This window comes from Prionailurus viverrinus, chromosome B3, assembly GCF_022837055.1.
Source record: "Prionailurus viverrinus isolate Anna chromosome B3, UM_Priviv_1.0, whole genome shotgun sequence".
NCBI lineage: Eukaryota > Metazoa > Chordata > Mammalia > Carnivora > Felidae > Prionailurus > Prionailurus viverrinus.
The window spans coordinates 96,452,890-96,480,578 of record NC_062566.1 but is presented as its reverse complement, the minus strand read 5'-3'; the positions used below and the strand labels follow the sequence as shown (position 1 = coordinate 96,480,578).

Sequence of the window (27,689 nt, the reverse complement as noted above, 5' to 3'; positions counted from 1 at the left end):
CAAATTACTCAGAGTTGCACTAGTGGAAATCCCTACTGAAACATAGCTTCTTTTTTCTCTCCTTTCTCGCTTATCATATGAGAATCAGAATAAACTACAAATATACAAGATACTATATCTAAGTCTTAATAAAACTTATGATTATCAATTACTTATTGTTAAAGGTAATTGATATGAATTATATACTATATGTACATACTATGTATGAATTATGTACCATATACTTTGTGAATAAATAAATATTTACTTTCGGTTTACCTCTGGGATAAGATAGGAAAAACTCCTGGAACACAAAAGTCATCAAATGCATCCACAGTGGATGCATAATGCAGACCTCACAATAGCCTATGGTCATAGTCTAACTCACTTTTCTATAATGAAAGGGCTGGGATATAGCCAAATCTTCTTTTCCGATGTAAACAAGCTAAGGATTTTGTGGTTGCCTCCATTAAGAATGCATCAATATTGTATTGATCTGCAATCTGTTTCATTTGAATATATACCTTCAATGCCATTGGCCTTTATTTCCAGAAGGAATATAAAAAAAAATTGGGGGGCACCTAGGTGGTGCAGTTGATTGAGCACCCCACTTCAGCTCAGGTCATGATCACGCAGTTCCTGAGTTCAAGCCTCACACTGGGCTTGCTGCTGTCAGTGCAGAGCCCTCTTTGGATCCTCTCTCCCCCTCTCTCTGCCCCCGCCCTACTTGCACTCTCTCTCTCTCTCTCTCAAAAATAAATAAACATTAAAAAAAAATTTATGGGGTTTTGGTAGGAACAATTTTGTGGTCAGACCTCTTCCAAATCTTTAAGTAAATGCATTTGATAATTCTACATGTGACTTCAATTAACACAAAACAAACCATCAGCAAAATAGCAGTAGACAATAAATATTTGTTGAATGAATAAATAGAAGGATGAATGACTTTATTCATTATATTTTCATATGTTATTTCTGCTCACATAGCTACATTTTTATTGTAATTTGGCTTCCTCTATTGATCTGTCTTTAGGGAAAGAATGACTCCTGCGGTCATTCTGCATTACAACTATATTCCTTATAGAAGCTAAAAAGTTGGCATTCTGGGTTTATTTAAAGATACCTCTAGACTGGGAATGCTTCACTGTAGGGCCTAGCTAGTACCTGGAACTTAGCAAATAACTAATATATATTCAATGAATGTTCCCTGCTTTAGTCTAGTTTATCATTCCATTTAACCTGTGCACCCAAAAAAGACACCCTCTGTCATGGTCTGAATGTTAGTGCACCCTCCTAAATTCACATGTTGAAATCCTAATCCCCAAGGTGATGGGGTTAGGAGGTGGGCCCTTATAAAAGAAGCCTCGCAGAGCTCCCTCGTTCCTTCTGATACATGGAGACCCAATGAAAAGATGACTGTCAATGAGCCATGAAGATCTCACCACACACATCTGCCGGCACCATGATCTTGAACTTCCCAGCCTCCAGAACTGTGAGAAATAAATGTTTATTGTTGATAAGCTATGCAGTTTATGGTATTTTGTTAAAGTAGCATGAAAACACTAGGACATTCAAACTGGATAAATAGTAATCCTACAAAAATAAAAAGTACAATAAAAATTGTAATGTAGTGGATGGCTTATCAAATCCGAGATAGAGCAGATAGGGGTATGGCTATGTAGCCACCCTCTTTCTTCATTCGAAATTTTCCATCACATACTTTGGACAGTCATTTCAAATATGGGTGTGGGTTATTGACTCAGTATAAACCGCATGGCATAAGGCTACTCCTGATATTTTTATACAGGTGAAAATGGATTAAAATGAGCAACAGGGAAACCTTAGAGAAGAAAAGGGAAAGAGGGTATAAAATTGAACCATGTAACTTTCGAGAGATAAGGAGGGGAAGATGGTTGTTGTTGCTAGATAGCCCCAGTCATATATACCTAATGGGGAAGAGAAGATGGCAGGATGTGCAGATGAATTACTTCAGTCTTTAATAGTACAAACCACCTGCCTTTGCCTCTTTTTTCTCTCCCACGCCCACAGGAACTCCCCCAGGCTTGGTTCCACCTCCACCTGGTTATTGCAGCAGCCTAGATACACAAATACCAGAAGTCTGAATCAATCAAACTTATTTGGCTTACCCGTAGGAGGCTTGATCTTGGGTAATGACTAAAATATAATATAATGCTTTACACACATACCATGAATGTTCAGATACTGCTGTGTCAACTGCATACAATTATAATGTAGAGTAGTGATAAAGAGCCACCTGACACCTATGCCAACAAGTTCGGACTGCACAGAGGAAACCTTCCCCCCCTTATCAGGATATTATGATCTAAAAAGATACTCAAAAGAGCAAAAGTAGGAGAGTAGTAGCAGGAAGGATGATTTTTTTTTAAGCAGAAAAGAAAGCTGAGAAGAGCAACTTCATGGCCTTTGCCTTGACATGGCTAAGGAATAACAAGCAAATAAGCACATACAGTTGCACGAAATTAGAAATTATATTTTCACGTATCTTTTACTCACTGTCAGCCTGAGGCCAGCCACATGGGTCTGTCCTAGTTCGGCTCACTTCCAAGAGGCAGAAGCAATCTCAACTCCCCAAAATACTGAGTGACATCTCCCTTCACCAAAGTCTAAACCAAAATAGTGAAATCAGAAAAGAATGTGGGATTCCCTTCTCCTGTCAACTGGATTGTGGGGTTTGTTTGGTTTTTTTTTTTTTTCATCATCTTTGAGGATCAAGAGCCTCTTAAGGCTACCTAAAAGAGTATGGCCTTACACAATGGACCAGAAGAGGATAACTCCCAGATTAGGGGACAGGAGTCCCCAAGATGGTGAAAACATTAGGGGGACAAGTGAAATTCAAGATTGTGAAAACCACTACCCACGGTTTACTATCAAGATTGCCTATGCCAGAGAACTAAAGAAAAATGGTGGAAATCTTGATATGATCACAACATTTAAACAATAGAAATATGCATTTAATACAAGGTAGAGAGTAATCTTTTTTTATAAAGGATGATATTCATTAATAGGAATTGTATGGTCCTAATGAGTTAACATTCAGCTAAAATAATCAGAAGTCATACGGGTAGGCTATGCTCCATCAAGAAACCTAAAGAAATAGACAATATTTTAAACGTTATATCTCTTATTTTGAATCCACTTCATGGTACTTATCACACCCTACGCTAATGTATCTGTTTATTTGCCTATATCCCCCACTAGACTATACGGTCCTTAAAGAAGGAACTGAGTCTCTCCCATTCTCTTTTTTATTGACACCCAGAACAAAAGTGACTATCAAAGCACTGTAGAATAAATACTTTCATGGGAAGTAAACAGAGCAAAGCTCATAACTAAACTTCATATTCTGCATGTTGTCATAGAAAGACTGGAGAAGAAACTGAAAAGCAAGCATTCAGAAAGCAGTATAAATGGAGATGAGGGTTCTGATCTTAGATGTTTGAGTCAGGGCTGCAGTGTTCAGTTGGACAGGTTGTTCACTACATAAAATTATCATTTGGGCAATGGCACAAATTGGAGCAAAACAAACCATACTCTGCTTTCCAAGATATGAATTGCAACACTGTTTTGTATCTTACCTTGCATACAGGAAGCAATGTCCTTTCAAATTCATCTAACACTGTACAAGCTAGAGACCATCCTGCTTTAAATTATGACTTAATCTAACAGGTTAGATCACAAGGCAAGAAAAACTGCCCCAGGAATCTGATTCCTCCACCAAAGGAGTAAAAGAAACAGTGAAGATTGTCTGGTCATGAATTGAGAACACTGAGGTTGGAGATTGTTTTTCTCTGGATTCTCAACATAGGGTGATGTGCTCATAAAATTACTTTTTTGTAGTATAAAATAACTACATAGGGGAACTTCAGCATTCAATCTGATCCCAGAAAGTAAGCTGCAGAATCAGAGATGCGTAAAGAACATGAAGAAACTGTTGGATCATAGAATTCCATTGCTGGAAGACATTTTAGAGATCATCTGGTTCAATAATCACTTCATTTTACAGATGAGGAAACCAAAAAGATCAAGGAGATGATTAGTTAGTTAGTTAGTGGTTAGTTAGTAAAACTAAGTCTAGAACCTAATGTTTTCTGGCTTTCAAAATAATAATCTATCACAATCGGTTGCACTTGCCATCATTATAATGAACGTTGATTATGCACCCACTGTGTGGGAGAGGTTGAGACATATGGACTTGGTCTCCACCGATGGCCTAAGAGTGAGGTTGAGAAAACAGGAAACAAGTATCGAAAAATAAACAATAATATGAGGTGGCTTCTGAAGAGAGGTTTAGACTCTGGTTTCTGAGTGGCATTTGTGATGTCAACATTAGAGATCGCACGTATGCGGTGGGGTGCCTACAGCTCTGGAGGAACCAGAGCTAGGTGACTGAGAAGGTCCAAATGAGGACCTAAGATCACAAAAGCAGTGTCAGGAGAACCCAACTTCCAGGGGCCCTCTCCTGTACCTTAAGCCCTTGGGCTCATGACCCAGATTGCCAGGATGAGTGGGATAAAGCTTCTCCTCATCTGGGCTCTGAACCGCAGAAAGGCGGGGGCCGAGGCAGGTGTGCAGGGAGAAGAAAGGGGAGGCGTAAGAGAATTGAGAAACCCTAAGAGTTGCAGGTGCCCTGAGCTGACCCACTACCGCAGGCCAGAGGGGAAAGCCACGAGGTTAATGCCAGGCGCGGGCAGACGAGATGCTTCCGGTGTGGCGCGCGCGGCCCTAGGGGCGGGGCCGGCGCTAAGCACCGCCCACGTCGGGCTGCGCGACAATGGGGCGGGCCTTGGAACGTGCTTGCGGCTGCCGCTGGCCTCGGAGGGGCGGAGCCGCCGCTGTTGCTGCCGCTGCCGCCGCAGCCCCGGTTGGGATTTGAAAGATTAAAAACTACCGGTGGAGAGGGCGACGGCGTTGAATGTGTGGCGGAAGCGCTGGGGGCCGCGGCTCGGCGCGGGGCCGGGCAGCCGGCGGCGTCTCCACACCATGAATTACCCGGGCCGCGGGTCTCCGCGGAGCCCTGAGCATAACGGCCGGGGCGGCGGCAACGCAGCCTGGGAGCTGGGCTCAGATGCGGAGCCGGCGTTCGGCGGCGGCGTGTGCTGCTTCGACCACCTGCCCGGCGGGGACCCGGGCGACGGCGAGGTGCCCCTGGCCCTGCTGCGCGGAGAGCCCGGGCTGCACTTGGCGCCGGGCGCGGAGGACCACAACCACCACCTGACGCTCGACTCCTGTCTCAGTGATGAGACCTACGACTTCAGCTCCGCGGAGTCCGGTTCTTCGCTGCGCTACTACAGCGAAGGCGAGAGTGGCGGCGGCGGCAGTTCCTCGTCGCTGCACCCGCCGCCCCAGCCGCCGCTGGTCCCGTCGAGCGCTGGGGGCAGCGGGGCGGCGGGAGGAGGGCTCGGGGAGAGGAAGCGCACCCGGCCTGGCGGCGCGGCCGCCCGGCATCGCTACGAGGTAGTGACCGAGCTTGGCCCGGAGGAGGTTCGCTGGTTCTACAAGGAGGACAAGAAGACCTGGAAGCCCTTCATCGGCTATGACTCGCTCCGCATCGAGCTCGCTTTCCGAACGCTGCTGCAGGCCACGGGTGGCCTGCCCCGGGCCGGGGACCCGGACGGCAACCCTGTGTGCGGCCCAGCCTCCAGCTCGGGGGAGGACGACGATGAGGACCGCGTCTGCGGCTTCTGCCCGCGCGGCGCGGGGCACGAGCCCGAGATGGAGGAGCTGGTGAACATCGAGCGGGTGTGTGTGCGGGGCGGCCTGTACGAGGTGGATGTGACCCAAGGAGAGTGCTACCCGGTGTACTGGAACCGTGAGTAGCCGGCCGGGGGAGGGAGCGGGACGGGCTGCTGCTGCGGGGGCCGAGGAGCACCCGGGTGGGTTCGGGATTGACCGCCGCGGAGAGGGAGGCGTTTGAGGCCTGGCGTTTGGTAGGAGCAGGATGGAGATGAGACCCGCAGCGCCGGCAGGTGAAGGGTGAATGACCAGATGGCAAAATACAAGCCGCGTGGGGTCAGTAGGAGAAGATACCGCCAGGGTAGCGCCTCCTGGGTGAGCTGGGTGCTGCTGCCATCCCTTGGAGGTGATCCAGGAACGGATGCCCAGCCCGAAGGTTTAATTTCGTGATCCTACCTGAGCTTTGTCCACCTGGGGATCTGATTCAGTCTTATTTACTCTGAACTGCCTATGATTTAAAGAGCAGCCTGTCCTCTGAAGTGGGAATGCTTGAGGTGATCTGCACGAGAATCAACAGTTAAGTTATGGGCTCGGGGGGAAAAAAAACAACAACAACAGTACAGCGGGAAAGGAAAGGAGATAGGTGGTTTCCACCGGGTGCGTTGGGGAGAAATGAAAAGCAGTGCTGGCAAATGGGTCCGCTCACTCTCTGTGGAATACTCGTTTTTGTCTCTTAGGTTCTTGTTTACGTATTCTCAATTTGCCTCCTAACCTTGAAAAGTGGCAAGGCCTATGCCTTGGTTTCCTCATTTATAAAATAGGGATACTTGTATCTACGTCGTAGAGTAAATGAAATAATGTACCTAACTGGCTGGAAACTGTGCTTGGCACACGTGTGATATAAGTTAACGATGGTTCTTCTTCAATTAGATAACAACACAAATAAGTTTGTAATTAAATTAGATTAAAAGCAAATGTTACATATGTAATATATGTATATTCTACTCTAATGAAACTTTTGGCCACCAATAATTTGTAATATATAGTTTTAGTTTTATGGGCCTAGTGCCTTAACTCAGATGTCTTCATTGACTGTTACTAGCCTTAGGTCTTCCATGTATTTTATAATATTCTATTTTGTATTAATATATATTGGTGACTTAGCTTCCTTTCTGTATTTTAAGCAATTTATGGGCAGAGTTCACCTCTATCTTCATACTCTCATTGAGCCTAGTGCAGTAGATATTTAATAAATAGGTATTGAATTGCATGGGTGATTCTGATAATGTTAAAACATTCATATGTTAAGCCTGAGTCCCTAAGATAGCAATTACAGTATGTATCAAGTCACCAAATAAAATAAGCATGGCAGAAAATTAAATTTCTCACTGACATTGAAGGCATTTGTTAACATTTTCACAAGGCCAGATTCATATGGGATTTGTCACATCACTCCCTTTAATTACAAGCTCACTAAGGATGGGGTATGCTTATGTTCACTCATTCATTTATTCATTCATTCAGCTCTTCTTGCCAAGTATTTGTGTGTGCATAATACAGTAGTCTTGTGAAGGCATGGGAAAGGTGGAAGAAAGGACAATCCTTACTCTTCAGGAGTTTTCCACTTAGTCTTTTCAAATGTCCTAGACATCACTATAAATTTTTTTTCCTTTGAATATAGAAGAATAGGACTTAGTGGAGCCAAAAAGTTGGGTAAAACTTTGCAGGGCATCCTTGGAGAGGAGTCTGGAGACCAAAGAATGAATGAATCCTACCCTTAAATTGACTAAAGTATGTTCACCTAGAATGTTGTGTACTCTTTTGGTTTATGATAAAATTGTTAATGCTTGCATAGTGCTTTACTGTTTATAAAGTGATTTTTCACATTCTTTCATAGTGATATCATTCTCTTTATGAAGAGACAGGCTCAGTGAAATTAATGAACTTGTTCAAGGTTTCTCAGCTAGAAGTGATGAAGCATTTTAAAGTCTAGTGTGGTGTCCAAAGAGCATCTGACCCACCCACCACCCAAAGGTAACAGTATCAGGAAAGCTTCCCAGATAATGTAAGACTGAGTTCTAAAGGGTGAATTGAAGCAAAAAAAATTGGGGAGATGCAAGGAAAGGCTTTTCAGCCAGACGGGGTAACATATGCAGGGACAGAGAAGCATGAAATTACATGGCATTTGGAGGAAATTAGGGCTGCACCTACAGCAGCCAAGACACATAGGGTAGGCTTGGGATTTGACCATAACAGAGACAGAGTTGTTTGGTCAAGGGCAGGTGGAAATTGTGAAGGGAGGACCTGCCTTTGAATGGTACATCTGGGAGAGTAACTAGGAAAGGAACAAGATAGATATGCAATGCTAAAGACTTTGAACTTTATCCTGTGAGTATTAAGAAACAAAACAATTGAAAGTTCTCTATTACTTAGGTGATTAATTCAAAGGTTAAATTGAAGAGTTGGGAAATATCATTACAATGGTCTTGTCATAAATCAAGAGAAAATCAGTGAGGGCTTACAGAAGTTAATCTGAAAGGAAATGTGGACTTAGTCTTCTCACATTTTCTTTTCAAAAGCAGATAGCCAACAGGCCAGTTATAAGTTATAAATTAATTTGTGTTAACTAGCATGACAGCAACACCTATTTTGACTCCATTTTAGCATTTTCTAAATACTTTTCTGTGATATACAATCCTGTGGGTGTCCCAGGCCTTCCTTATGAGCTACAATGGAAATACAGTAGTGCTTTTTTGTCCATATTTTACCACTCCCCCCAAAATCCCCACTCCCATGTCACTTTGCTCCAATTGGTTCTTCAGGTCTCTGTATTATGTAAATTCTCACGTTTCTCTTGGTGGGGAGAGGGGTCAGTCCCAGTATGGTCTCTTCAGCTTTTGCAGCTTTTGACTTTCTTCTCATTTTACTTTTTTTTTTTTTTTTTTAACTTTTTTTTTTTTTTTCAATGTTTATTTATTTTTGGGACAGAGAGAGACAGAGCATGAACGGGCGAGGGGCAGAGAGAGAAGGAGACACAGATTCGGAAACAGGCTCCAGGCTCTGAGCCATCTGCCCAGAGCCCGACGCGGGGCTCGAACTCACGGACCGCGAGATCGTGACCTGGCTGAAGTCGGACGCTTAACCGACTGCGCCACCCAGGCGCCCCCATTTTACTTTTTTAACCTTTCTGGAAACTTCCTGAATGGTGGCAATGAAAGTTTAAAAAAAAAAAAAAAAAAAACAACTCCTGGGGCACTTGTGTGGCTCAGTTGGTTAAGCGTCCGACTTCGATTCAGGTCACGGTCTCACAGTTCCTGAGTTCAGGCTGTACCTCAGGTTCTCTGCTGTCAGTGCAGAGCCTGCTTCAGATCCTCTCCCCCTTCCCTCTAACACTCTCTCTTTCTCTCCCTCAAAATTAAATAAACATTATGGGGCGCCTGGGTGGCGCAGTCGGTTAAGCGTCCGACTTCAGCCAGGTCACGATCTCGCGGTCCGGGAGTTCGAGCCCCGCGTCAGGCTCTGGGCTGATGGCTCGGAGCCTGGAGCCTGGTTCCGATTCTGTGTCTCCCTCTCTCTCTGCCCCTCCCCCGTTCATGCTCTGTCTCTCTCTGTCCCAAAAATAAATAAAAAACGTTGAAAAAAAAATTTAAAATAAAAAAAAATTAAATAAACATTAAAAAAATTGAAATTTAAAAAAACTTCCAAAAATTCCTACAAAGTGGTAGGAGGATTCCAGTGCTGATTTAGGCTTTTTGTGACTTAATTAAGCCCACTACACCTGGGTGTCAAGGCCAGTAAGTTAGTTATGCTCAGTCCAAAAGAAACGTGTCATTTATATTTGCTCTTCCTTTTGAACTCTTACTAGCAGATAAAATTTGAACCAATTTTGGGTACATGAATCAGAAGGGAAATAGAATTTGTCTTCTATAGACAGGAAGCCAATATTATTATATATGAAAAAAGTGTTGTAGGAAGTTTATTTTCATTTTATTGTCTGTTTAGATATTTTTCTTACTGCCTGTAGACATTTTGATAAAAAATTGATTATTGCTGAGTAATGGCTAAGTGAACTCCCTTGTTCCCATTCTTCTTCCTAAACTACTTGTAGCCATTTCATAGGCTTGTTTTGAGAATTATTGTATATAACGTGCCTGGAACAATGGTTGGCACAAAGTACTAAGTTTAACCCTAACTATGTGGATCTCAGAAAACAATAATCCTTATTTGTAGAAACTCACATGAAAGTTAATAAGGTTGACCAGTGCCAAATTGTCAAGTACCCGAGGTTTGTTGCTATTGGCCTTTATGTCATCACAGGTGAAAGAGTGTTTGTAAAGAATTAGCAAGAAAGTGGCCCAAGCATTTAGTAATAGTGGTGGAAAGGCATATGGAACACTATGGAGATACTTAATGAGTTTAGAATAGTCTCAAAGCAATTCTTATGGCAGTGATGTGTGCGTTATGCACAAGGGAGTATGTAATTTCCATTTTTTGACTAAAGTTATTTATTTGACCAAATATTTATTTGACCAAATATTTATTTATTTATTTATTTTTAACGTTTATTTATTTTTGAGACAGAGACAGAGCATGAACGGGGGAGGGGCAGAGAGAGAGGGAGACACAGAATCGGAAACAGGCTCCAGGCTCTGAGCCATCAGCCCAGAGCCCGATGTGGGGCTCGAACTCACGGACCGCAAGATCGTGACCTGAGCTAAGTCCGACGCTTAACCGACTGCGCCACCCAGGCGCCCCTGACCAAATATTTATATGAATGTGTAGTTTCTTCCCCCTCCCCCACTTTCTGGTATACTTGAGGTCTACTTGCATTATTATAATTCTAAACCACTTTCAAACATTTTAGAAATTAACCAGTCTTCATGATATATTGAGGAAAAAATAATACTCCCACCAAATGAGATAGAAAAATAAGGGCTCTTTCTGAAAGTACCCAAATTAAATGGTGTGTAGTAATTGGGCATGACTGTAACCGTCTCACAGGGCATCATGGGAAAGTAATGGAGTCCAACCAGGTAGAAGGCACTCTTTCTTGATCAGTTTCTGCCTCCAGTAAAGCAAACTATAGGGAGTAGAGACCAGATATTGTCATGCCTGATTCTGAAAAAGTGTTGAGTCTTTTCTTTTTAACTGCATTGTCTCCCAGTAGCCCAGACTGGAAAGCAGCCTTGGGCTGTATTGGAACCCTGGCTGCTCAGGTTTGCAGAATCCTGGCAGAAGTTTTCTGAGAACCCTGTTTTAGATCAAGCCTGCTTTAGAATGCATTTTTCAGTGACCTCCTGAAAGAGTACAAAGATAAGAATGACACTGAGACATCTGTATGGAGGGCAGGACTTAGTACAACTTGGCCAAGGTATTCAGGACTTTTGTTTTCCTTTACATTGTACCATTACTTTAAAACTGATCTAGTATCAGTTATTGATCCACCTTATTTGTATATGGCACAAATGTAATAATGCATGTTGTACACATGCTTTATATAAATGTTCAGAGTCATTGGTATGTCTTTCTTTACTCCACATGTCACCCCCCCTCTTTTTTTCCCTCCTTTACAAGTTTTTCATAAAAGAGAACTTTTGTACTGCTCCTTCTTCCAAATCTTATATCCTGGGTCTTTTATCTCCACATCACACCCTATAGTTTCTGCTTTGCTAAGATCTTTGATGCTTTGATGTCTGGAACTTTAGGGGTGATCCTTTTCTGATCGGGGGTGGGGGAGCTGGATGTGCTGGTCATGGAATCCTCATAAAATTATGGACACTGGGTGAAGAGAGTAGGGAGATAGAAGGGAGAGGGAAATGGGAAATGCACTCACAGGAAGCCTAAGATGATTATTGGGGCAAAAGAGGTGGTGAGGTAGACAGTTCTAGAATCCCTGATTGTTGGGGAATCTAATCTAAGTCCTTTATCTTTTATGAGTGTAATAACATTTAACCTGTACATGTTATCAAGAGAAACTTCATCACTGATAAAGGGTATAAATACTAGTCTCTCTCTCTCTCTCTCCCCCCCCCTCTTTTTTTTTTTTTTTTTTTTTTTTTTGGCCAGGGCACATCTCTAAAAGCTAAGTTAAAAGTGGAACAAGAAAAAACTTCATTTTGTAGAGCCAGTTTATATAACTTACAATTCTACTCTTTTGTGTCCACTTTGGTAAAGGGAAATTATACTCACAAAAGATGTTGAATCACTGACAAATGAGTGGATTAATGGAATGAAAGGCAAAATGTAGATACTTTTTGGTACTCCCAGATTAGGGGACAGGAGTCCCCAAGATGGTGAAAACATTAGGGGACAAGTGAAATTCAAGATTGTGAAAACCACTACCCACGGTTTACTATCAAGATTGCCTATGCCAGAGAACTAAAGAAAAATGGTGGAAATCTTGATATGATCATATAAAAATAATTCTATTTTATGTACTGCTTTCTAATTTTATCAGTTGCCATACAAGAATAAACTATATACTCATTAATATTTATTCTAATGTCTTATTACATTAAGCTATATCTAGATAATCTTTATAATCATTGTATGTTTAAATAAAATCTGTCAAATGACTTTTGAGGCCAGGCCAGCCTTTGGAAATTACATTGTTATTGGTACTTCTGTACCCCAGGACTTCAGGTATCTGGAAATCTTAGACAAATATAAATTCCATCTGAATGGAGATCTTTTCCAAATAGTTGAGAGTTAAGAGTTTATTTGCTAAAGTATAATTTTAACTATATGAATGGGAATCTCTCTCTAATATTACTAATTCACTTTTTGGCCACTTCTCAGTGAACCATCATTTTGAAAACTGATGTAGGATAGCACTTGAGACACATGATATGGGACAAAGAACTAGATTAACTGTGCCAAACATACATCTTCTATATCATATGCTATGGAAGGTGCTGTTCAGTAACTTTAGGTGATGCACAGGGAGCAGAATTGGAATTACTTCTAAGCCTTCATATTACTCTTTATTACAAATGATCAACTTTCAGTTAGTATTTTATTGACTGCATCCATTATTTTCTTCTCATTCTGTAGAATTGCTTCTAGATACGCTTCTAGATAGGGTATCTCCTGTCCTCCTATTTCATCCATCTAGACCTTCACTAAGGCTCTGGTATGTTTTAACATTAAGTACCCCCAAGTTTGTTTATGCTTTAGAGAACAAAGTCTTGGGGCTCCTGGGTGGCTCAGTCATCTAAACAGCCCCTACTCTTGATTTCAGTTCAGGTCATGATCTCACAGTGGCAAGATCTTCACACATGGAGACTGCTTAAGAGTCTCCCTGTCTTTCTGCCCCTCCCCCGCATGCACCCTCATGTGTGCACTCTCTCTCTCCCTCTCAAAAAAAAAAAAAGAAAAAACAATCTTGCTGTGAATCAAAAGACAGTCATTGAAAAGAGAGAGTCCTTCTTAAATATGGAGAACAAATAGAGGGTTACTGAAGGGGTTGTGGGAGGGGGGAAGGGCTAAATGGATAAGGGGCATTAAGAAATCTACTCCTGAAATCATTGTTGTGCTATATGCTAACTAACTGGGATGTAAATTGAAAAAATAAATTAAAAAAATCAGAAAGAAAAGAGAGTCTACTAGGAAGAGATTGTTGAGGACCACTCAAACTGAAGAAAGCACAATCTGGCTGTTGAAGCACTTTTAATGGCACTCACTCTACCATGCTGGTTGTCCTGCTGAAATGAACCTTTCGTATATGGTTAGCACTAAATGAGGCAGGTGTGTATGTAAGGTTTATGAACAGATGCTTGCCTTTGCTTGACATTTTCATTGTATTGCTAACCACTCTTACTCTTTTTATATGAGGTTAGCACTACTACCCATGGTTCTGTTCTTTGTCTTTCACTAGAAAAAATTGGGACCTTATATTTTAGAATATCTTTTTTGGATATAGTATATTTTTATTTTTAACCTGTTTGCTATTTTGCCTGTCATTTTGTATAAACTACATCACGCATTACACTTTTTTTGGTGGGTGAGAAAGGTGTTACTGTACTTCACATATAACAAATGTTCCTAATCCTGGAATATCGGATTGAATTGTTTGGAATTCTGATTGCCCGACAGGATTCTGTCTTTCATGGACAGACCTAGAACCCATCAAAATGTAGGGTAGGTCACACATTAAGGGTGGATCTGGTTTACAACCTTTGTTTTCAGAACAGCTTTTACCCTACCTCAGCTCATCAGTTTTATCTCTGCCACTTCCATTTCAATTCTTACTAGTTTTTCTAGAGAGGCAGCATTGTATCTTGTTCATGAATGTAAATGACCACTGGAGTCACCTGTCTGGGTCAGAATCCCAGCTCTGCCATATACTGTCTGTCTGTGGGCAACTTAAATTCTCTGTGCCCCAGTTCCTTCTGTAAAATGTGGATAATAGGACCTACCTCCTAGGATTATTGTAGTAAATGTGTTAAAATATTCAAAGATCTTGAAACATCTCATGATAGATAGTAAGTTCTATATAACAGTGTTATTACTTCTCCGTTTTCCTGCCTCTTCTGTCCTTTCAAATTTACAACCCACTTGACATTCTTGGCTTTCAGCTCTCCTACTCAATTTGTAGTCTCTTTCCTGACATAACCTTTTCTTTAGCCTTGACTCTTGGTAATCGACTCTCGATTAGGCACAGTCCTAGAACCCCTTGTGAACTGTTGCTTGCTCCTATGAGAAACCCTGACGGATTTTTGCCTAGTCTTTCAGGCCCCAGAAAGAGCTGTGCTGCTGTCTTGAGCTTTCCTGGTTTGTGCATCAGAGGTGTGCACGGTTTCTCTTACAAATACACTGACTGTGGGAAAGGAGGAATTCCTTCACATGAAAGTATTCTAAGTTTTTGAGCATCTACTTTTTTTGGTATGCGGATCCTGTCACCAGCTGTGGGAGGTACTGACTTCACCCCCAAAGCCCATTTAGAACATCTCCACCAGCTACCAGGATTTTTAATACAATAGAGAAGTTGACGGCTTTCTAAAAGACTGCTCAGTTTTCAGTTGAGGCAGAGCCAGTAGTGTTCTTGGTCTTTTGCCATGCTGGCAAGAAAGAAGTGGCCCATAATTCCTTTTACAGTGGAGACTTCAATATGAAAATTTTGAAGGAATCGATTCCTCTTAATTGACCTGCAGTTGAACCAGTAGTGGTAGGAATGGCAGCTCGGTTCTGGCACCAAGAGCAAGATCTAGCTTCAAATATGAATCTACCTTTAGTCCAGGGGTTTGAAGGAGCCATCTCTCACCAGCACTGGCAATAAAAGCTGAGTAGGCTCAGAAAACAGATCTTTGTTGCCAGTTTCCCTCAGTTTGAATCCTTGATTTATCATAGCCATATGACTTGAGGCAAGTTATAATCTCTCCATGGCCCAGTTTCTCCTGTGTAAATGGGATAATAATTCCTGCTTCGTGAGGTGGTTATAAAGATTCTGTTAAAATTCACATATGTAGAGTACTTAGCATAGTACCTGGTTCAATAAGTGTTAGCTATTATATTTAAGCCATGCTGATATATTGGCTATTAAACAAGAAACCTAGCTTCTGGAAATTAAAAAGTGTGTGGTTGACCTATTTTATTTGGGAAAAAGAAGAGTGGGAATATATGGCTCAACCAAAATTATTTCAGCCTTAAATGTGATGACCATATACACCCTTAACACATATGTACACACATAGCCCCTCCCCCTTCCCCCTCCCTCACCCTTTTCTGTAGATAGATCTCTGTGTTCATTTTAAACCTCCTTAATCTTACCCACCACCACCATTCTCCCTCCAGAGTTCTGGGAATCACAATGAAGTACCACATTACAGGGACCTGAAGTCCTCTTGTAGACTCTGACGTTGAATAAAATTAAGACCTTTCAGTGTGGTGAGGACAGTGAAATACACTTCAGCCTTTCAATCACCTTTACTGGGTTCCCTTGCCTGTGGAATGGCATCCAATCTTAGACCAGTACTTTGCAGTAGTTTCATCGAGCCTAACAGTCACTGGGAATATTATTAAAAATGTAGATTTTTAGGGGCGCCTAGGTGGCTCAGTCAGTTGAGCGTCTGAATTCAGCTCAGGTCAGGGTCTCTCAGTTTGTGAGTTTGAGCCTCACATTGGGCTCTGTGCTGACAGCTCAGAGCCTGCTTCAGATACTCTGTCCCTGTCTCTCTCTGCTCCTTACCTGCTCACGTTCTCTCTCTCAAAAAAATAATTTTTTTTAAAAATGTAGATTTTTAGATCTCATCCTTGGAGATTAGAGTCAAGAGATCTGTGAATCTTTCTGTTTAATATATACCTCAAGTAATTCTGATTGCAGGGGGTTTATAGACCTCACATTGATAACTTTGTCAGTTCATTAATTCCTCCAGTCTAAATGGCTCTCAAATGCCTCATCTTAGGTTTTCTTCATTTTCAATCTGAGAATAACCAGTTCAGCCACTCCAAGGCTGTATCTCAGGTGGTTCACAAGGAACCAGCCTTTGACCCACAAATTGGTATCTTTATTTCATCTGTGTTTTTCTTTTACCTATTTCTGCTCTGCCTTTCCAGTTTAAAACTTCCATATTTCTATTGATTTTCTGTAAACTCATTCTGTCAATTATTGAGGAGGAAGAAGTCCTCAACTATAATTGTGGATTTATTCTTTTAGTTCTGTTGATTTTGGTTTCTTATATTTTGAAGCTCTATTATTAGATGCATACACATTGAGGATTGTTGTATCCTTTTGATGAAATAAAGCCTTGATCATTTTGAAATGTCCCCCTTTATCTCTTGTTTATTTCTTATATTGGTGTCCACTTTGAAACTAATTTAGACACTCAACTTTCTTTTGATTTAGTATTTGTATAATATGCCTTATTCTTTTACTTTTGTTTTTGTTTACTTTTTTTGTTGTTTAATGTTTGTTTATTTTTGAGAGAGAGAGAGAGCGCAAATCAGGGAAGGGCAGAGAGCGACGAAGGCACAGAATCTGAAGCAGGCTCCAGGCTCTGAGCTGTCAGCACAGAGCCTGATGCGGGGCTCGAACTCATGAGCTGTGAGATCATGACCTGAACCGAAGTCAGACGTTTAACCGATTGAGCCACCCAGGTGCCCCCTTATTCTTTTACTTTTAAACCTGCATGTGTTTTAGACGTCTTAGATATTGCTTTTTAAACTCTGTTCTGACAAATGCTGACTTTTATTTGGTGTTTTAGGCCATTTTTATTTAATATGATTAATGCTACATTTGAGTTTAAATTGACCATCTTGCTAGTGTTTTTCTATTCGTACCATTATTCTCTGTTCCTTTTTTCCTTTTCCTGCCTTCTTTTGCATTATTTGTTATGATTCTCTTTTAGGGGTACCTTTTTCATATTTTTCCTGGTTGGTGTTCTGTGATATTTTTGGATTATAATTACACATGTATTAGATCATTTGGTATTGTCCCACAGCTCTTGGATGCTCTATTCTGTTTTTTGTCTACCACTTTTGTGTGTGTTTGTTTCAGTTTGGATAACTTCTGTTGACTTCAAGTTCACTGATTCTTTCCTCAGCTGTGTTGAGTCTACTGATGAACCCATCAAAAGTATTCTTTATCTCTCTTCCTGTGTTTTTAATTTCTACCAGTTTTTTATTCTTTCTTGTAGTTTCCATCTCTGTGCTGATATCCATCTGATTATACATGTTGCCCACCTTTTCCACCAGAGCCTTTAGCGTATTAATCACAGTTATTTTAAATTCTCTAATAATTCCAACATCTGGGACATCTCTGATCTAATTCTGTTGTTTTATCTATTGATGGTATGTTTTCTTTCTTGCTTTTTTGTATGTCTCAACTTTTTATTGAAAGCTAGACATCTTGTATAGGACAGTAGTGTAATTAGCCTAGAAATAGTTACACCTTATCTTTTGCTCGGCCTTTAGTATGAGAGATTGATCAATCTGGTTGAGAGTTAAGCTGGGTTTGGGTTTTGTCACTATAGCTGTTATCATCAATGCACCACAGGCTTCAAAGTCCCCTGGCATTAACTTCTATTTAGGGTGAGGGCTGGTTTGCCACAGAGTTTTTCTCCATGCTGTTTTCCTCCCCCAGCAGTAGATTAAATGCTTGCTATATTGGTGATGATGGTAGGAGAGTGGAGAAGGGGCATTCTTTGTTCTGATTCAGCCTCATTCTTAGGCACAGTATCTGAGTCTTGAGAATGGGTCCTTCTTAGTGATTCTGCCTCTACCCCAGCTATAGGAAACCTCATGGTCAAGACCCAGGACAGTGCCCTGCCCCTACACCAAGGGTTTTTTTCTAGTGCCTTTTTCCAGCTGCTGTGGGTCTTCATCTGTGCCCTAAAAGCAACAGTGTTTTCTGCCCTTCTAACAATCACTTACGTCATTTGTTCCATAGGTGAGATAGGAAAGACCCAGGCAAAGCTTCATATTTTTCCCATAGCTGCTGCCGTTCCCTCCTCCAGGCCTGCACCATGCACCTTTTTCAGGTTTCTCATCCTTGTCCCAGTCATTCTTAGGAGCTTTTTGTAAAGTTTTTGAAGAAGAATGTGCAAGGGGATGCAGTTACTCTGTGTCTGAGGCCCCAGGGATCCTATGCTCTCACTGTAGCCCACTTTACCATTAGCAATTTGTTAAAAAAAATTTTTAGCTGAAATCTTTTTACTCACTTTTATGACATCTGGTATCTACCCATAACAAGCAAGTACTCATAACTAGTTTTTTCCTGTCTTAGATATTGTATTAGTTAGTTGCCCTGTGACCTCAGGTCTCTGAAAAATTTGAGAAAAATTACAGTTTTAGAAATTAAATGTATGACTTTTGTTTGAAGGGTAAGAGCAATGCTCTTCTAGCTTTCTACATTCTAAGCAAAGACTGAGATTCAGTTATACTCTTGTGTTTTTATCTTTGTAGTGGTTACTCTAGGATTTTCAGAGTGCATCTTTAACTTGTCACAGTCTGACTTCAGAAATTATTTTGTCACTTCATGTAGAGTGAAAGAACCTTATTAGTGTACTTCCATTTACCCTCACAACCATTTTGGCTATTGTTACACATTTTACTCCTACATATGTTATAAACCCCAAAATTGTTTTTGCTTTAAGAGGTCAATTTTTAAGAGATTTATTTAAATGAAAAAAAAAAAGTCTTGTATTTACCAGATACTTGTCATTTCTATTGTTCTTCATTCCTTTATGGAAATTCTGCTTGAAGACCTTCCTTTACCTTTTCTCTTAGTGCATATTTGCTGATGAGAAATTTTCTTGGCTTTTCTCTTTAAAAGTCTTTATTTCTTCCTCATTTTTGACAGATATTTTTGCTGGATATAAAATCCTAGGTTAACATTTTTCCCCCTTCAGAACTTAAACATGTCACTTCATTGTCTTTCATTTGTATATTTTCTCTTTTTGTCAGTTTATTTTGAGAGACAGAGCAAGCATAAGCGGGGGTTGGGGGGAGGATGAGCAGAGAGAAAGGAAGAATCCCAAGCAGGCTCCAGCTGTCAGCGCAGAGCCCCTGTAGGGCTTCAATTCACAAACTGTGAGATCACAGCCTGAGCCGAAATCAGATGCTTAACTGACTGAACCACCCAGGTGCCCCTCATCTGTATATTTTCTGATGAGAAAATCCTGTTACTTCTCAATGTCATCTTTTTTTCTGGCAGCTTTTCCATCCCCAATTTGATTATGTGTCTTGGTGTGGCTTTCTTCATATTTCTTCTGCAGAGGATTTTTTGAGGTTCTAGGAACTGTGGGTTTATAGTTTTCATCAAATTTGGGAAATATTTGGCTATTATTTCCCTGAAAAAAAATTTTTTTTCTGTTTACCCTACCCCTTTTCTGGGATTCCTACTACATGTATGTTAGCCTGCCTGATACTGTCTTATAGCTTTGTGCATTTTCTGTTTTAGCAATTTCTTTTTACTCTGTATTTAATTTTGGATGGTTTCTATTGTTATGTTTTTGAATGGTCTTTTGCTTTGTTATAAACTTCAAGAAGTTCACTGGTCTTCTGCAATTTGTAATCCACAGTTGCTCTCATTTGGTATATTTATTATTTCTGATGTTGTTATTTTCATCTACAGAAATTCAGTTTAAGTATTTTTTGTATCTTCCATGCCCTTCCTCATCACATTCATGTTTTCCTCCACCTTCTTGAATCTACAGAGTGTAATGGTTTTAATATTGTTAGTCTGCTAATTTTACCATCTGTGTTGTTTCTGGATCTGTTGCCATTGGCTGACTTTTTCTTCGGTTGTGGGTTAGATTTTTGTGCTGCTTTAACACTTGTTTTTTGTTTTTTGTTTTTGGATACCAGATACTGTGAATTTCCTGTTGTGTGCTGGATTTTGTAGGATTTCTTTAATATTGTTGGGCTTTTCTCTAGTACACAGTTAAGTTCAAATTTGTTTGATACTATCAAGGCTTTCTTTTGACCTTTATTAAGGTGGTCAGAGCTGCCTTTAGTTTTGGGACCATTTATCCTGACTACTAAGGCAATACCTTTCTGAGGACATTACTCAGGCCCTAGGGAATCAGGTCTTTTTTACTCTTGATCACTGGAACTTGAACTTTTCCCAGCATTATATGAGCTCTAAAGATTGGTACACTTACTCCTTTCCAGTGGTCTTTTTCCTTGGCCTCAGATCATTTTCTCCCATGTGTGCATGGATAAGTTTTTGACCAAAGTCTCAAAGAAACTCCTCTAGAGATCTTCAGCACTGTCTTTCTGTATAGCCCTCTATTTACCAATATTTTACCCCACAGATTCTATCTATCTTGGCCTCTCTGCACTCTGAGCCATTTGGCATCTGAGCAAGACTGCCAGGCTCTGTTTGGGTTATCTCTCTCCGTGTTGCAGAACAGAAGCTCCAGCCACTGAGCTTGGGCAGCTGCAGGAGTTCTCCCATGATCACGGTCTTCTGCCTGTTGTGCAATATCTGAAAATCATCGTTCATACCTATTTTTTATTAAAGATTTTTTTTTTTTAACTATTCTTGACAGAGAGAGGTAGAAAGCAAGCAGGGGAGGGGGTAGAGAGAGAGGGAGACAGAATCCCAAAGTAAGCTCTACGCTGTCAGCACGGAGGCTGATTACAGGCTCGAACTCACAAACCGTGAGATGATGACCTGAATTGAAACCAGAAGTCCAGCCACTTAACCGACTGAGCCACCCAGGCGCCCCATTGTTCCATATATTTTATCTGATTTTCTAGTTGTTTAAGGTGGGGCAGCAAACCCAGTGTGCATTACTCCATCATGACTAGAAATAGAAGTCTGTTCTTCCAATTTAGCAAACTGATTTACTCTTTACATTCTTGGTGGTCTTTTTTATGTCTCTTTTTGTTAGGCACAACCTATTACTCTCATATTGTATGTGTCTTTCTGCCCAGGAGTGTTGGAATGGACAACAGTAACACCTTTGGTGAGCTAACATGGGTCAATCGGCTCTTTGCCATACGGAATGAGAATCAAGATGTCTTCTGCAGCTGTTTTTTTGGGCTATAGGGTAGAAGTGTTTGTTAGACTTGTTAGACTGCCTCTTTCTGCTGGCATATTACATTCAGCCTACCAAACCAACTGCTACATTTAATTTCTCATGCTTCCTAGTTTCCATTTTTTTTTTTCTATTTCTTAGAGCTCCATGTAAAAACAGACTCTTGAGGATCTGTTTTCACATCAAAGGAACCCCCACCCCCACCCCCTTCACTGGTATCAGTGGGAAATAAATCAGAGCACTGGATTAACCTGCCAGTCACAGTATGTCTGCAGTGATCTCATCTGTAGGTTTTAAGCTTATATTTAGTTTTTGGATTTCACCAGTTGTCATAGTGTGAGGTTTTCATTTTGGAAGAGATGGCAGGGGAAAAGGGAGCTTAGTTAAGCCAAATGGCTTGAGGATTCTAGAAAGCTAGTCTTGATCTAGCCAAATTTAACCACTGCGTGTGGTTTTAGAAACTTTAAAAGGTGTTAGGTGAATTAGAGTAACACCATAATTAAGAATGGTATTTTATAATTTACAGAGTGCTTTCACATACATTGTTTTATTAATCCCTATTATAACCTTGCAATGAGATAGAATATCCTCATGTTACCGATGGATACAGAGAGAAGTTAAAAATGGAACTAGAATTAGGCCAAGCCTTCTGAGTCTTAACCAGTTCCCTTTCACCTGTATACCATCTGTGACCTCACAGATTGTACCATCTGAGCAGATGTGAAGATTATATGCCAGTAATACTTAATATCTTAGATTATTTTGTAACCTATGTAAAAATCACTTGCCCATTTTTACTGCTCCTTATTCCTTCTATTTGATGATTTTTAAATATATTCCTCAAGTTTCTTGTGACTTTAGGCTTAGGAATTTTTTAAATGTTTTCTTCAGGTTCTTTTTGCATATGTTCACATTTTTGTTTTTATGCTTGTTAGCATTCTGAATTTTGACTACATGAATCTTTCTTTTCTCCCTTGTTCCTCTTTTTTACAAAAGATTTTAGCTTTTCTTTTGATTTTTGACCCAATTTAGAGCTTACATTCTGAAATGATCACATCTCATTTATAGCCACTGAACCCACCTAAAGAGAAACTATTTTGACCAACTGACATTTGTTTGCCGTCTTCCTAAACTTTGTGCTTGTCTCTTATAATGTGAATTATTTTCTTTCAATACTTTTTTAACTCAGCAGATCACATTTTATTACTTTCATTCTATAAATATTCATCTAGTGTCTGTTAGGTAACAGAAAAGAGGGATCATCTCTACCTCAAGTTTGCAAAAAGCTTTCCAGAGAAGTAGATACTTGACTTGGATCTTAAAGGGTGTTATTGGCAGAGGGAATGGTTATTGGCCTGGATTCTTGAAGAAGGACTCATACATTCAGAGGACTCGAGGTTCTCTCGGGCAAGAGCATTGGGAATAAGGGAGAAAAGGGTAGAAGAAAGGAACTGGATATAGGTAGCCAAAGACTAGATCAGTCTTTTTTCATATTGGAAATATAGATTTATCATGTGGAATACAACACTGGAAGGCATAAAATGGGGCAATACCTTGATCAGATTTGCATTTTGAGGTTATGACTTTGGCAGCAGTATAGAAGATAAATGGAAATCTGGAAATGTGATGTCATAATCAGGAAGAGTAGTAAAGGAGTTATTGTAATATTCAAGAGAGAAGCAGAGTCTAAGGCAACACTTTTTGAATGGTTATTAGAGGGTTGGAGGAAGATGTTAAGGAAGTAGAATATACACTATCAATGCCATATGAGTAAGAGGGAGGGTAATCCAACTTATCCCTAATGTTTTTAACTTGGGTGGATTATGGAGGAAAAAAAGATTTCCTACCCAAGTTCACCTTGGGGTGGCAGAAGGAGGGTGAATAGTAGTTTATGTCTATATATTGCATTTAAGGTGTCTATTGCACACCCAGATAGAAAGCATCCGGTGGGCAGTTGGATACATAGGTCTGGAGATCAGAAGAAAACAGTATTGCAATTAAAGATGCAAAGATCTTCTCAATTTAAGCCAAGGTCTCTAAAATGTACATGCAAACACTCTATTGGGGATGTTAAATGAAAATGTTTGAATTTGTATTTACTTTCTATTTCATCCCTTCAAGTTTTCTATTTTTGAATGTTTTCTAATGTATGTAATATATGTAGAACAGTAATACATATGCATAATTTAGAAATAAGTATGTATGAGAATGTGCTCAAAATATTTTTGGTGATTACTAATTTAAGCTGGTTGGGAACTAGTGTTCACTTCTGAGTATTTTGCTTTACAATAACAACCTGGAGAACTTTTAAAAAATATATGTTTCTGGGGTGCCTGGGTGGCTCAGTTGGGTTAAGCATCCAACTCTTAGTTTCGGCTCAGGTCATGATCTCATGGTTCGTGGGATCAAGCCCCATGCTGGGCTCCATGCTGACATCCAGGAGCCTGCTTTGGATTCTCATTCTCTCTCTCTCTCTCTCTCTCTCTCTCTCTCTCTCTCAAAATAAATAAAGTTTTAAAAAATACATATTTCTGGATCCCATCTCCAGAAGGTTATGATCTATTAAGTATGTAGAAAGAAATCTCGAAAATCCGTTTTTTAACTTAATTCCTAAAGTGATTCTGATAGTTGGCCAAGTTTGAGAGAACCAATGTTAAAACTGTGAGAAACATGTACAGCATAGAAAGAGAATGATACTTTGCTGATTCTGAAAGGTCAAATTTGTTAATTCATATTCTTTTGATTTAATAGTCTGATGGAATACGGCCATGGTATTGAACTGATTATCTCCACTAAGCTAAAATTAACATTAACAATTCAAAAGTCTGTTTTCATGTTATATACTCCATTTTTGGCACAGGTTTTTTTTCTCATATCCACACATATTATATCAAACATTTTTTTAACTAGCCAAGGACCTAGAGAACTTTTTTTTCCTAAGCATGTAAAATTCTGCATTGCCTAGACCCACCCAAATATTAAACGTGGAAGGCTAAAGACAAAAGAGCCAATGATTTAAAGCTTTTTCTCCATTTGAAATGAGATTGCGAACAGCACTTAAATCTGCTCCCTTTGAATTAAAATTTGAGAAAAGGATGAAAATGCAATGGGAAAACCTGAAAGGATCATGTCATAAAAATTTTTGAGAACTGCTGTGGGCTGAATTTTGTCCTCCCCACAAACATGGTAAAGCCCTAATCACTACCTCAGAATGTAACTGTGTGTGGAGATAGGGCCTTTACTGAGATGATTAAGTTAAAATAAAGCTATTAGAGTAGGCCCTAACCCAGTTTGACTGGTGTCATCAGAAGAGGAAATTTGGACACAGAACAAGTCAGGAGGGGTGCATGTGCACAAAGAAAAGACCATGTGGGTTTGTAGTGAGAGAGGCCTCAGGAGAAACGAAAGATGAAAACACCTTAATCTTGAACTTCTAGCCTCCAGAATTGTGAGAAAATAAATTTCTCTGGTTTAAACCACCCAGAATGTGGTATTTTGTTATGGCAGCCCCAACAAACCAATGCAAGAACAGTAAATTGCTTATTAAACTTTATAGAAGAACTAAGAAATATATAAGGTTCTAAAACCCAAAGGGCCGTGTTCCCTGAATCAAAAGAAGCAAGCAGTATTTAGGGTATATTAAATTGCCCTGAGTTTCTCACCTCTAAGAAATTGTTTTAAACTTGGTGAGTAGTAGATATTATTGACAGTAGCTCTTGCCTAAACATAATTTAGTATTCCTAGTGTAATTGTTACTTTCAGATGTGGGCCTGGCTATGTTTTGAGGTGTAAGTATTTCTTTCATAAGATGGAATTTTGTGTGATTGCTAACTCTGAACCCAGTTTTGCAATTATAACATTGTGGCCAAGCTAAATGATGATTAGGGTAATGATTGTGTAATTATTTTTGTCCTACATTATTCTTCCAGATTATAGTTTCTTGTGCAACGAATGAACAAGTATTCAGGTATTCAAATGGAGGGTAATATTTTGATATCAAGATCCTAATATACTACCTTTCATTCTATTTACCAATAAAACTTCCTTTGCGTACATAATACATTTTTTATTTTATCACCCACCCTCTGAGAACTGTCAGTTTATTATTACTTTTTTCACAACCACCTCCCCCACCTTTTTTTTTTTTTAAGACTTTATTTTTAAGTAATCTCTATACCTACCACAGGGCTTGAATTTATAACCCTGAGACTAAAAGTCACATACTCTACCATCTGAGCCAGCCAAGTGCCCCCAATTTATTATTAATTATTGGTTTTATTTTGAATATCTCAAGTATATGAAAAGAGCTAGATAACATAACCAGCAATCAGTACTCCCTGTCATTTAGCTTAACAAATTAAACATTGCAGATTATAATCAGTATCTCTTCTGTGACCCTTTCTATTCCCCTTTAGTCCAGAAGTAACCACCCTCCTTAATCTGTTTTTCATTTCCATACACTTTTTAGATTATTATATCCATAGGCGCTTGTGTGTGTGTGTGTGTGTGTGCGCGCGCGCGTGCGCGTGCTTGTTTTGGCTTTATGTAAATGCCATTTCTGTTTGTTCCTTCTGCAATTTGCTTTCTGGTTCAGGTTAGGTTTTTGAGATTTATCCATACTGAATCATGTAACTCCAGCTATTCATTTTTACCTCGAATAGTAGTGTTATATTGTATGAATATACCACAGTTTGTTTTCCTCTTTGGGCAAGCGTTGTTTGCAATTTTTCACTGTTACGAACAGTGCTGTAATAAACAGTTTTATATACATCTGTGCAGATGTGCCAGAATTTCTCTAGAGTATATACCTAGGAATGGCACTGTTTCAGATTCCATCTTTCTCTGCTTACTAATGAATCTGAGTATATTTCATGCTATGTATTTATTGACTATTTGGGGTTGGTTTTTTTTCTGTGAAAATCTTGTTATATCAGTTAAGAGTCCAATAAGGAGCAAAAACACACAGTAATTTCACCAGAGAAATTGTAACATAATTATTGGAGGAATGAACAGGGCAAAGAGAACTCTGTGAAGAATACAGAATTCGAAGATGCACACAGCAGCCAGCACCCCTATGACTGAGCTAGAGCACCCCAGGAAGAGGCCATTTCCTCTCAGGCCTGAGATTCTGACCTTGTTGGAGAATGAGACCGTGGTCACTGAGGTGCCACCCCAGTAGGACGGCTGGAAATCTACCCGCTGGACAGCTGGGAGAGGCCTTCCACAGGGAGGTGCCTGGGGACTTGGGGGTGCCTAGCAGGTGACCTTCTGCTCTGAAACTGCTTGGGGTGGGGGTGCTGCCCATGGGAAGGTGCTACTGCTGTTAGCACAGGGGTGCTGCTGAAAAGTAAAATGTACACACCCTGCAAGAACCCATTAAGGTGAGCACACCAGAACTAGGGAGAGAAACCCCTTCCTCTTCCATCATGAAAGATGATTTGGTGGAAGTAGTTCATCAATATATTAGGCACAAATGGTGTAGGTAGGCCTCTGTGGGACTGATCCTGGAAACTTATCTACTATTTACAGCATTAATTTTATGAGGAGTATATTCAGAGTTCCCAAATAGTTAAGTTCACAATAAACCTTAAGAATGATTTTTCCTCATCTTCACTCTTTCTTTTCCATCCTCCTGGTCTCTCCTATCTCCTCCTATGTCTTCTATTTTTCTTATATCTAATCCTTGCTGATTTCTTCTTCCCCCTGAATACCAATACTCGACCATCCTTATTTTTCCCTTACTCCATGACTTTGTTCCACTCTAAGTCCTGTGTAGTCAGGTTGGCTGTGTACGTTCCTAGAGCAGTGAATTATAGGCCTGCCTTGGACCCCGGTGCATAAAGCTACAGGGGCGTGCTAAGCTGGAGGGAAAGGTGAAGACTTGCTTTCTATACATAAAATGCAGAGTGTAATATGGGTTGAAATAGTTCTTGAAAACAGTCCTTTAGAAGTCTTAACAGTTGTTCTCTCTGCCTCCTGGTGGAAGTGTGGCTTTTTATACATAAATATCTTTGTTACCAGGTTTCCCCCACCCACATGTAAGAGATCCCCCATCCACATTTAGGCTTTTGCTGAAATGAAGAAAGTGTTCAGAGTGGAAAGTGGACCTTGGCAATTGTTTTCTAATCAACAAAAACCTTCCCATTTTTCTTTTTTTCTTTCTCATTTTTATTAAGGTGTAATTGACATATAACATTACATTAGTTTCAGGTGTATAACATAGTGATTCAGTATTTGTATATATTATAAAATGATCACTACAGTAAGTGTAATTAAAATTAACATCTATCACCATACGTACTTACCAAAAAATTATATTTTCTTATGATGAGGACTTTTAAGACCTACTCTGTTAGTAACTTTCAAGTACAGGTCAGTTCAGTTCCTCCACCACAATAAAGCAAATATCACAGTAAAGCAAGTCAAATGAACTTTTTCATTTCCCAGTGCATATAAAAGTTGTCTTTACACTAATACTGTATTCTATCAAGTGTGCAATAGCATTATGTCTTA

At 40.0% G+C, this 27,689-nt stretch overlaps 1 protein-coding gene across 5 annotated transcripts in view; it reads left to right on the top strand.

Moving 5' to 3' along the window:
* Nucleotides 1–4,829: 4,829 nt before the first annotated feature.
* DDHD1 (DDHD domain containing 1) overlaps nt 4,830–27,689 on the top strand; it is a 108,913-nt gene continuing 86,053 nt past the window's right edge. For all 5 annotated transcript variants that reach the window (XR_007152925.1, XM_047862402.1, XM_047862400.1 and 2 more), the window contains exon 1: nt 4,830–5,830. Coding sequence is in view for 4 of the 5 variants with exons in the window: in XM_047862402.1 (XP_047718358.1) it covers nt 5,002–5,830 (829 nt within the window). In the remaining variant the exon portion in view is untranslated. The remainder of the gene's footprint in view (nt 5,831–27,689) is intronic.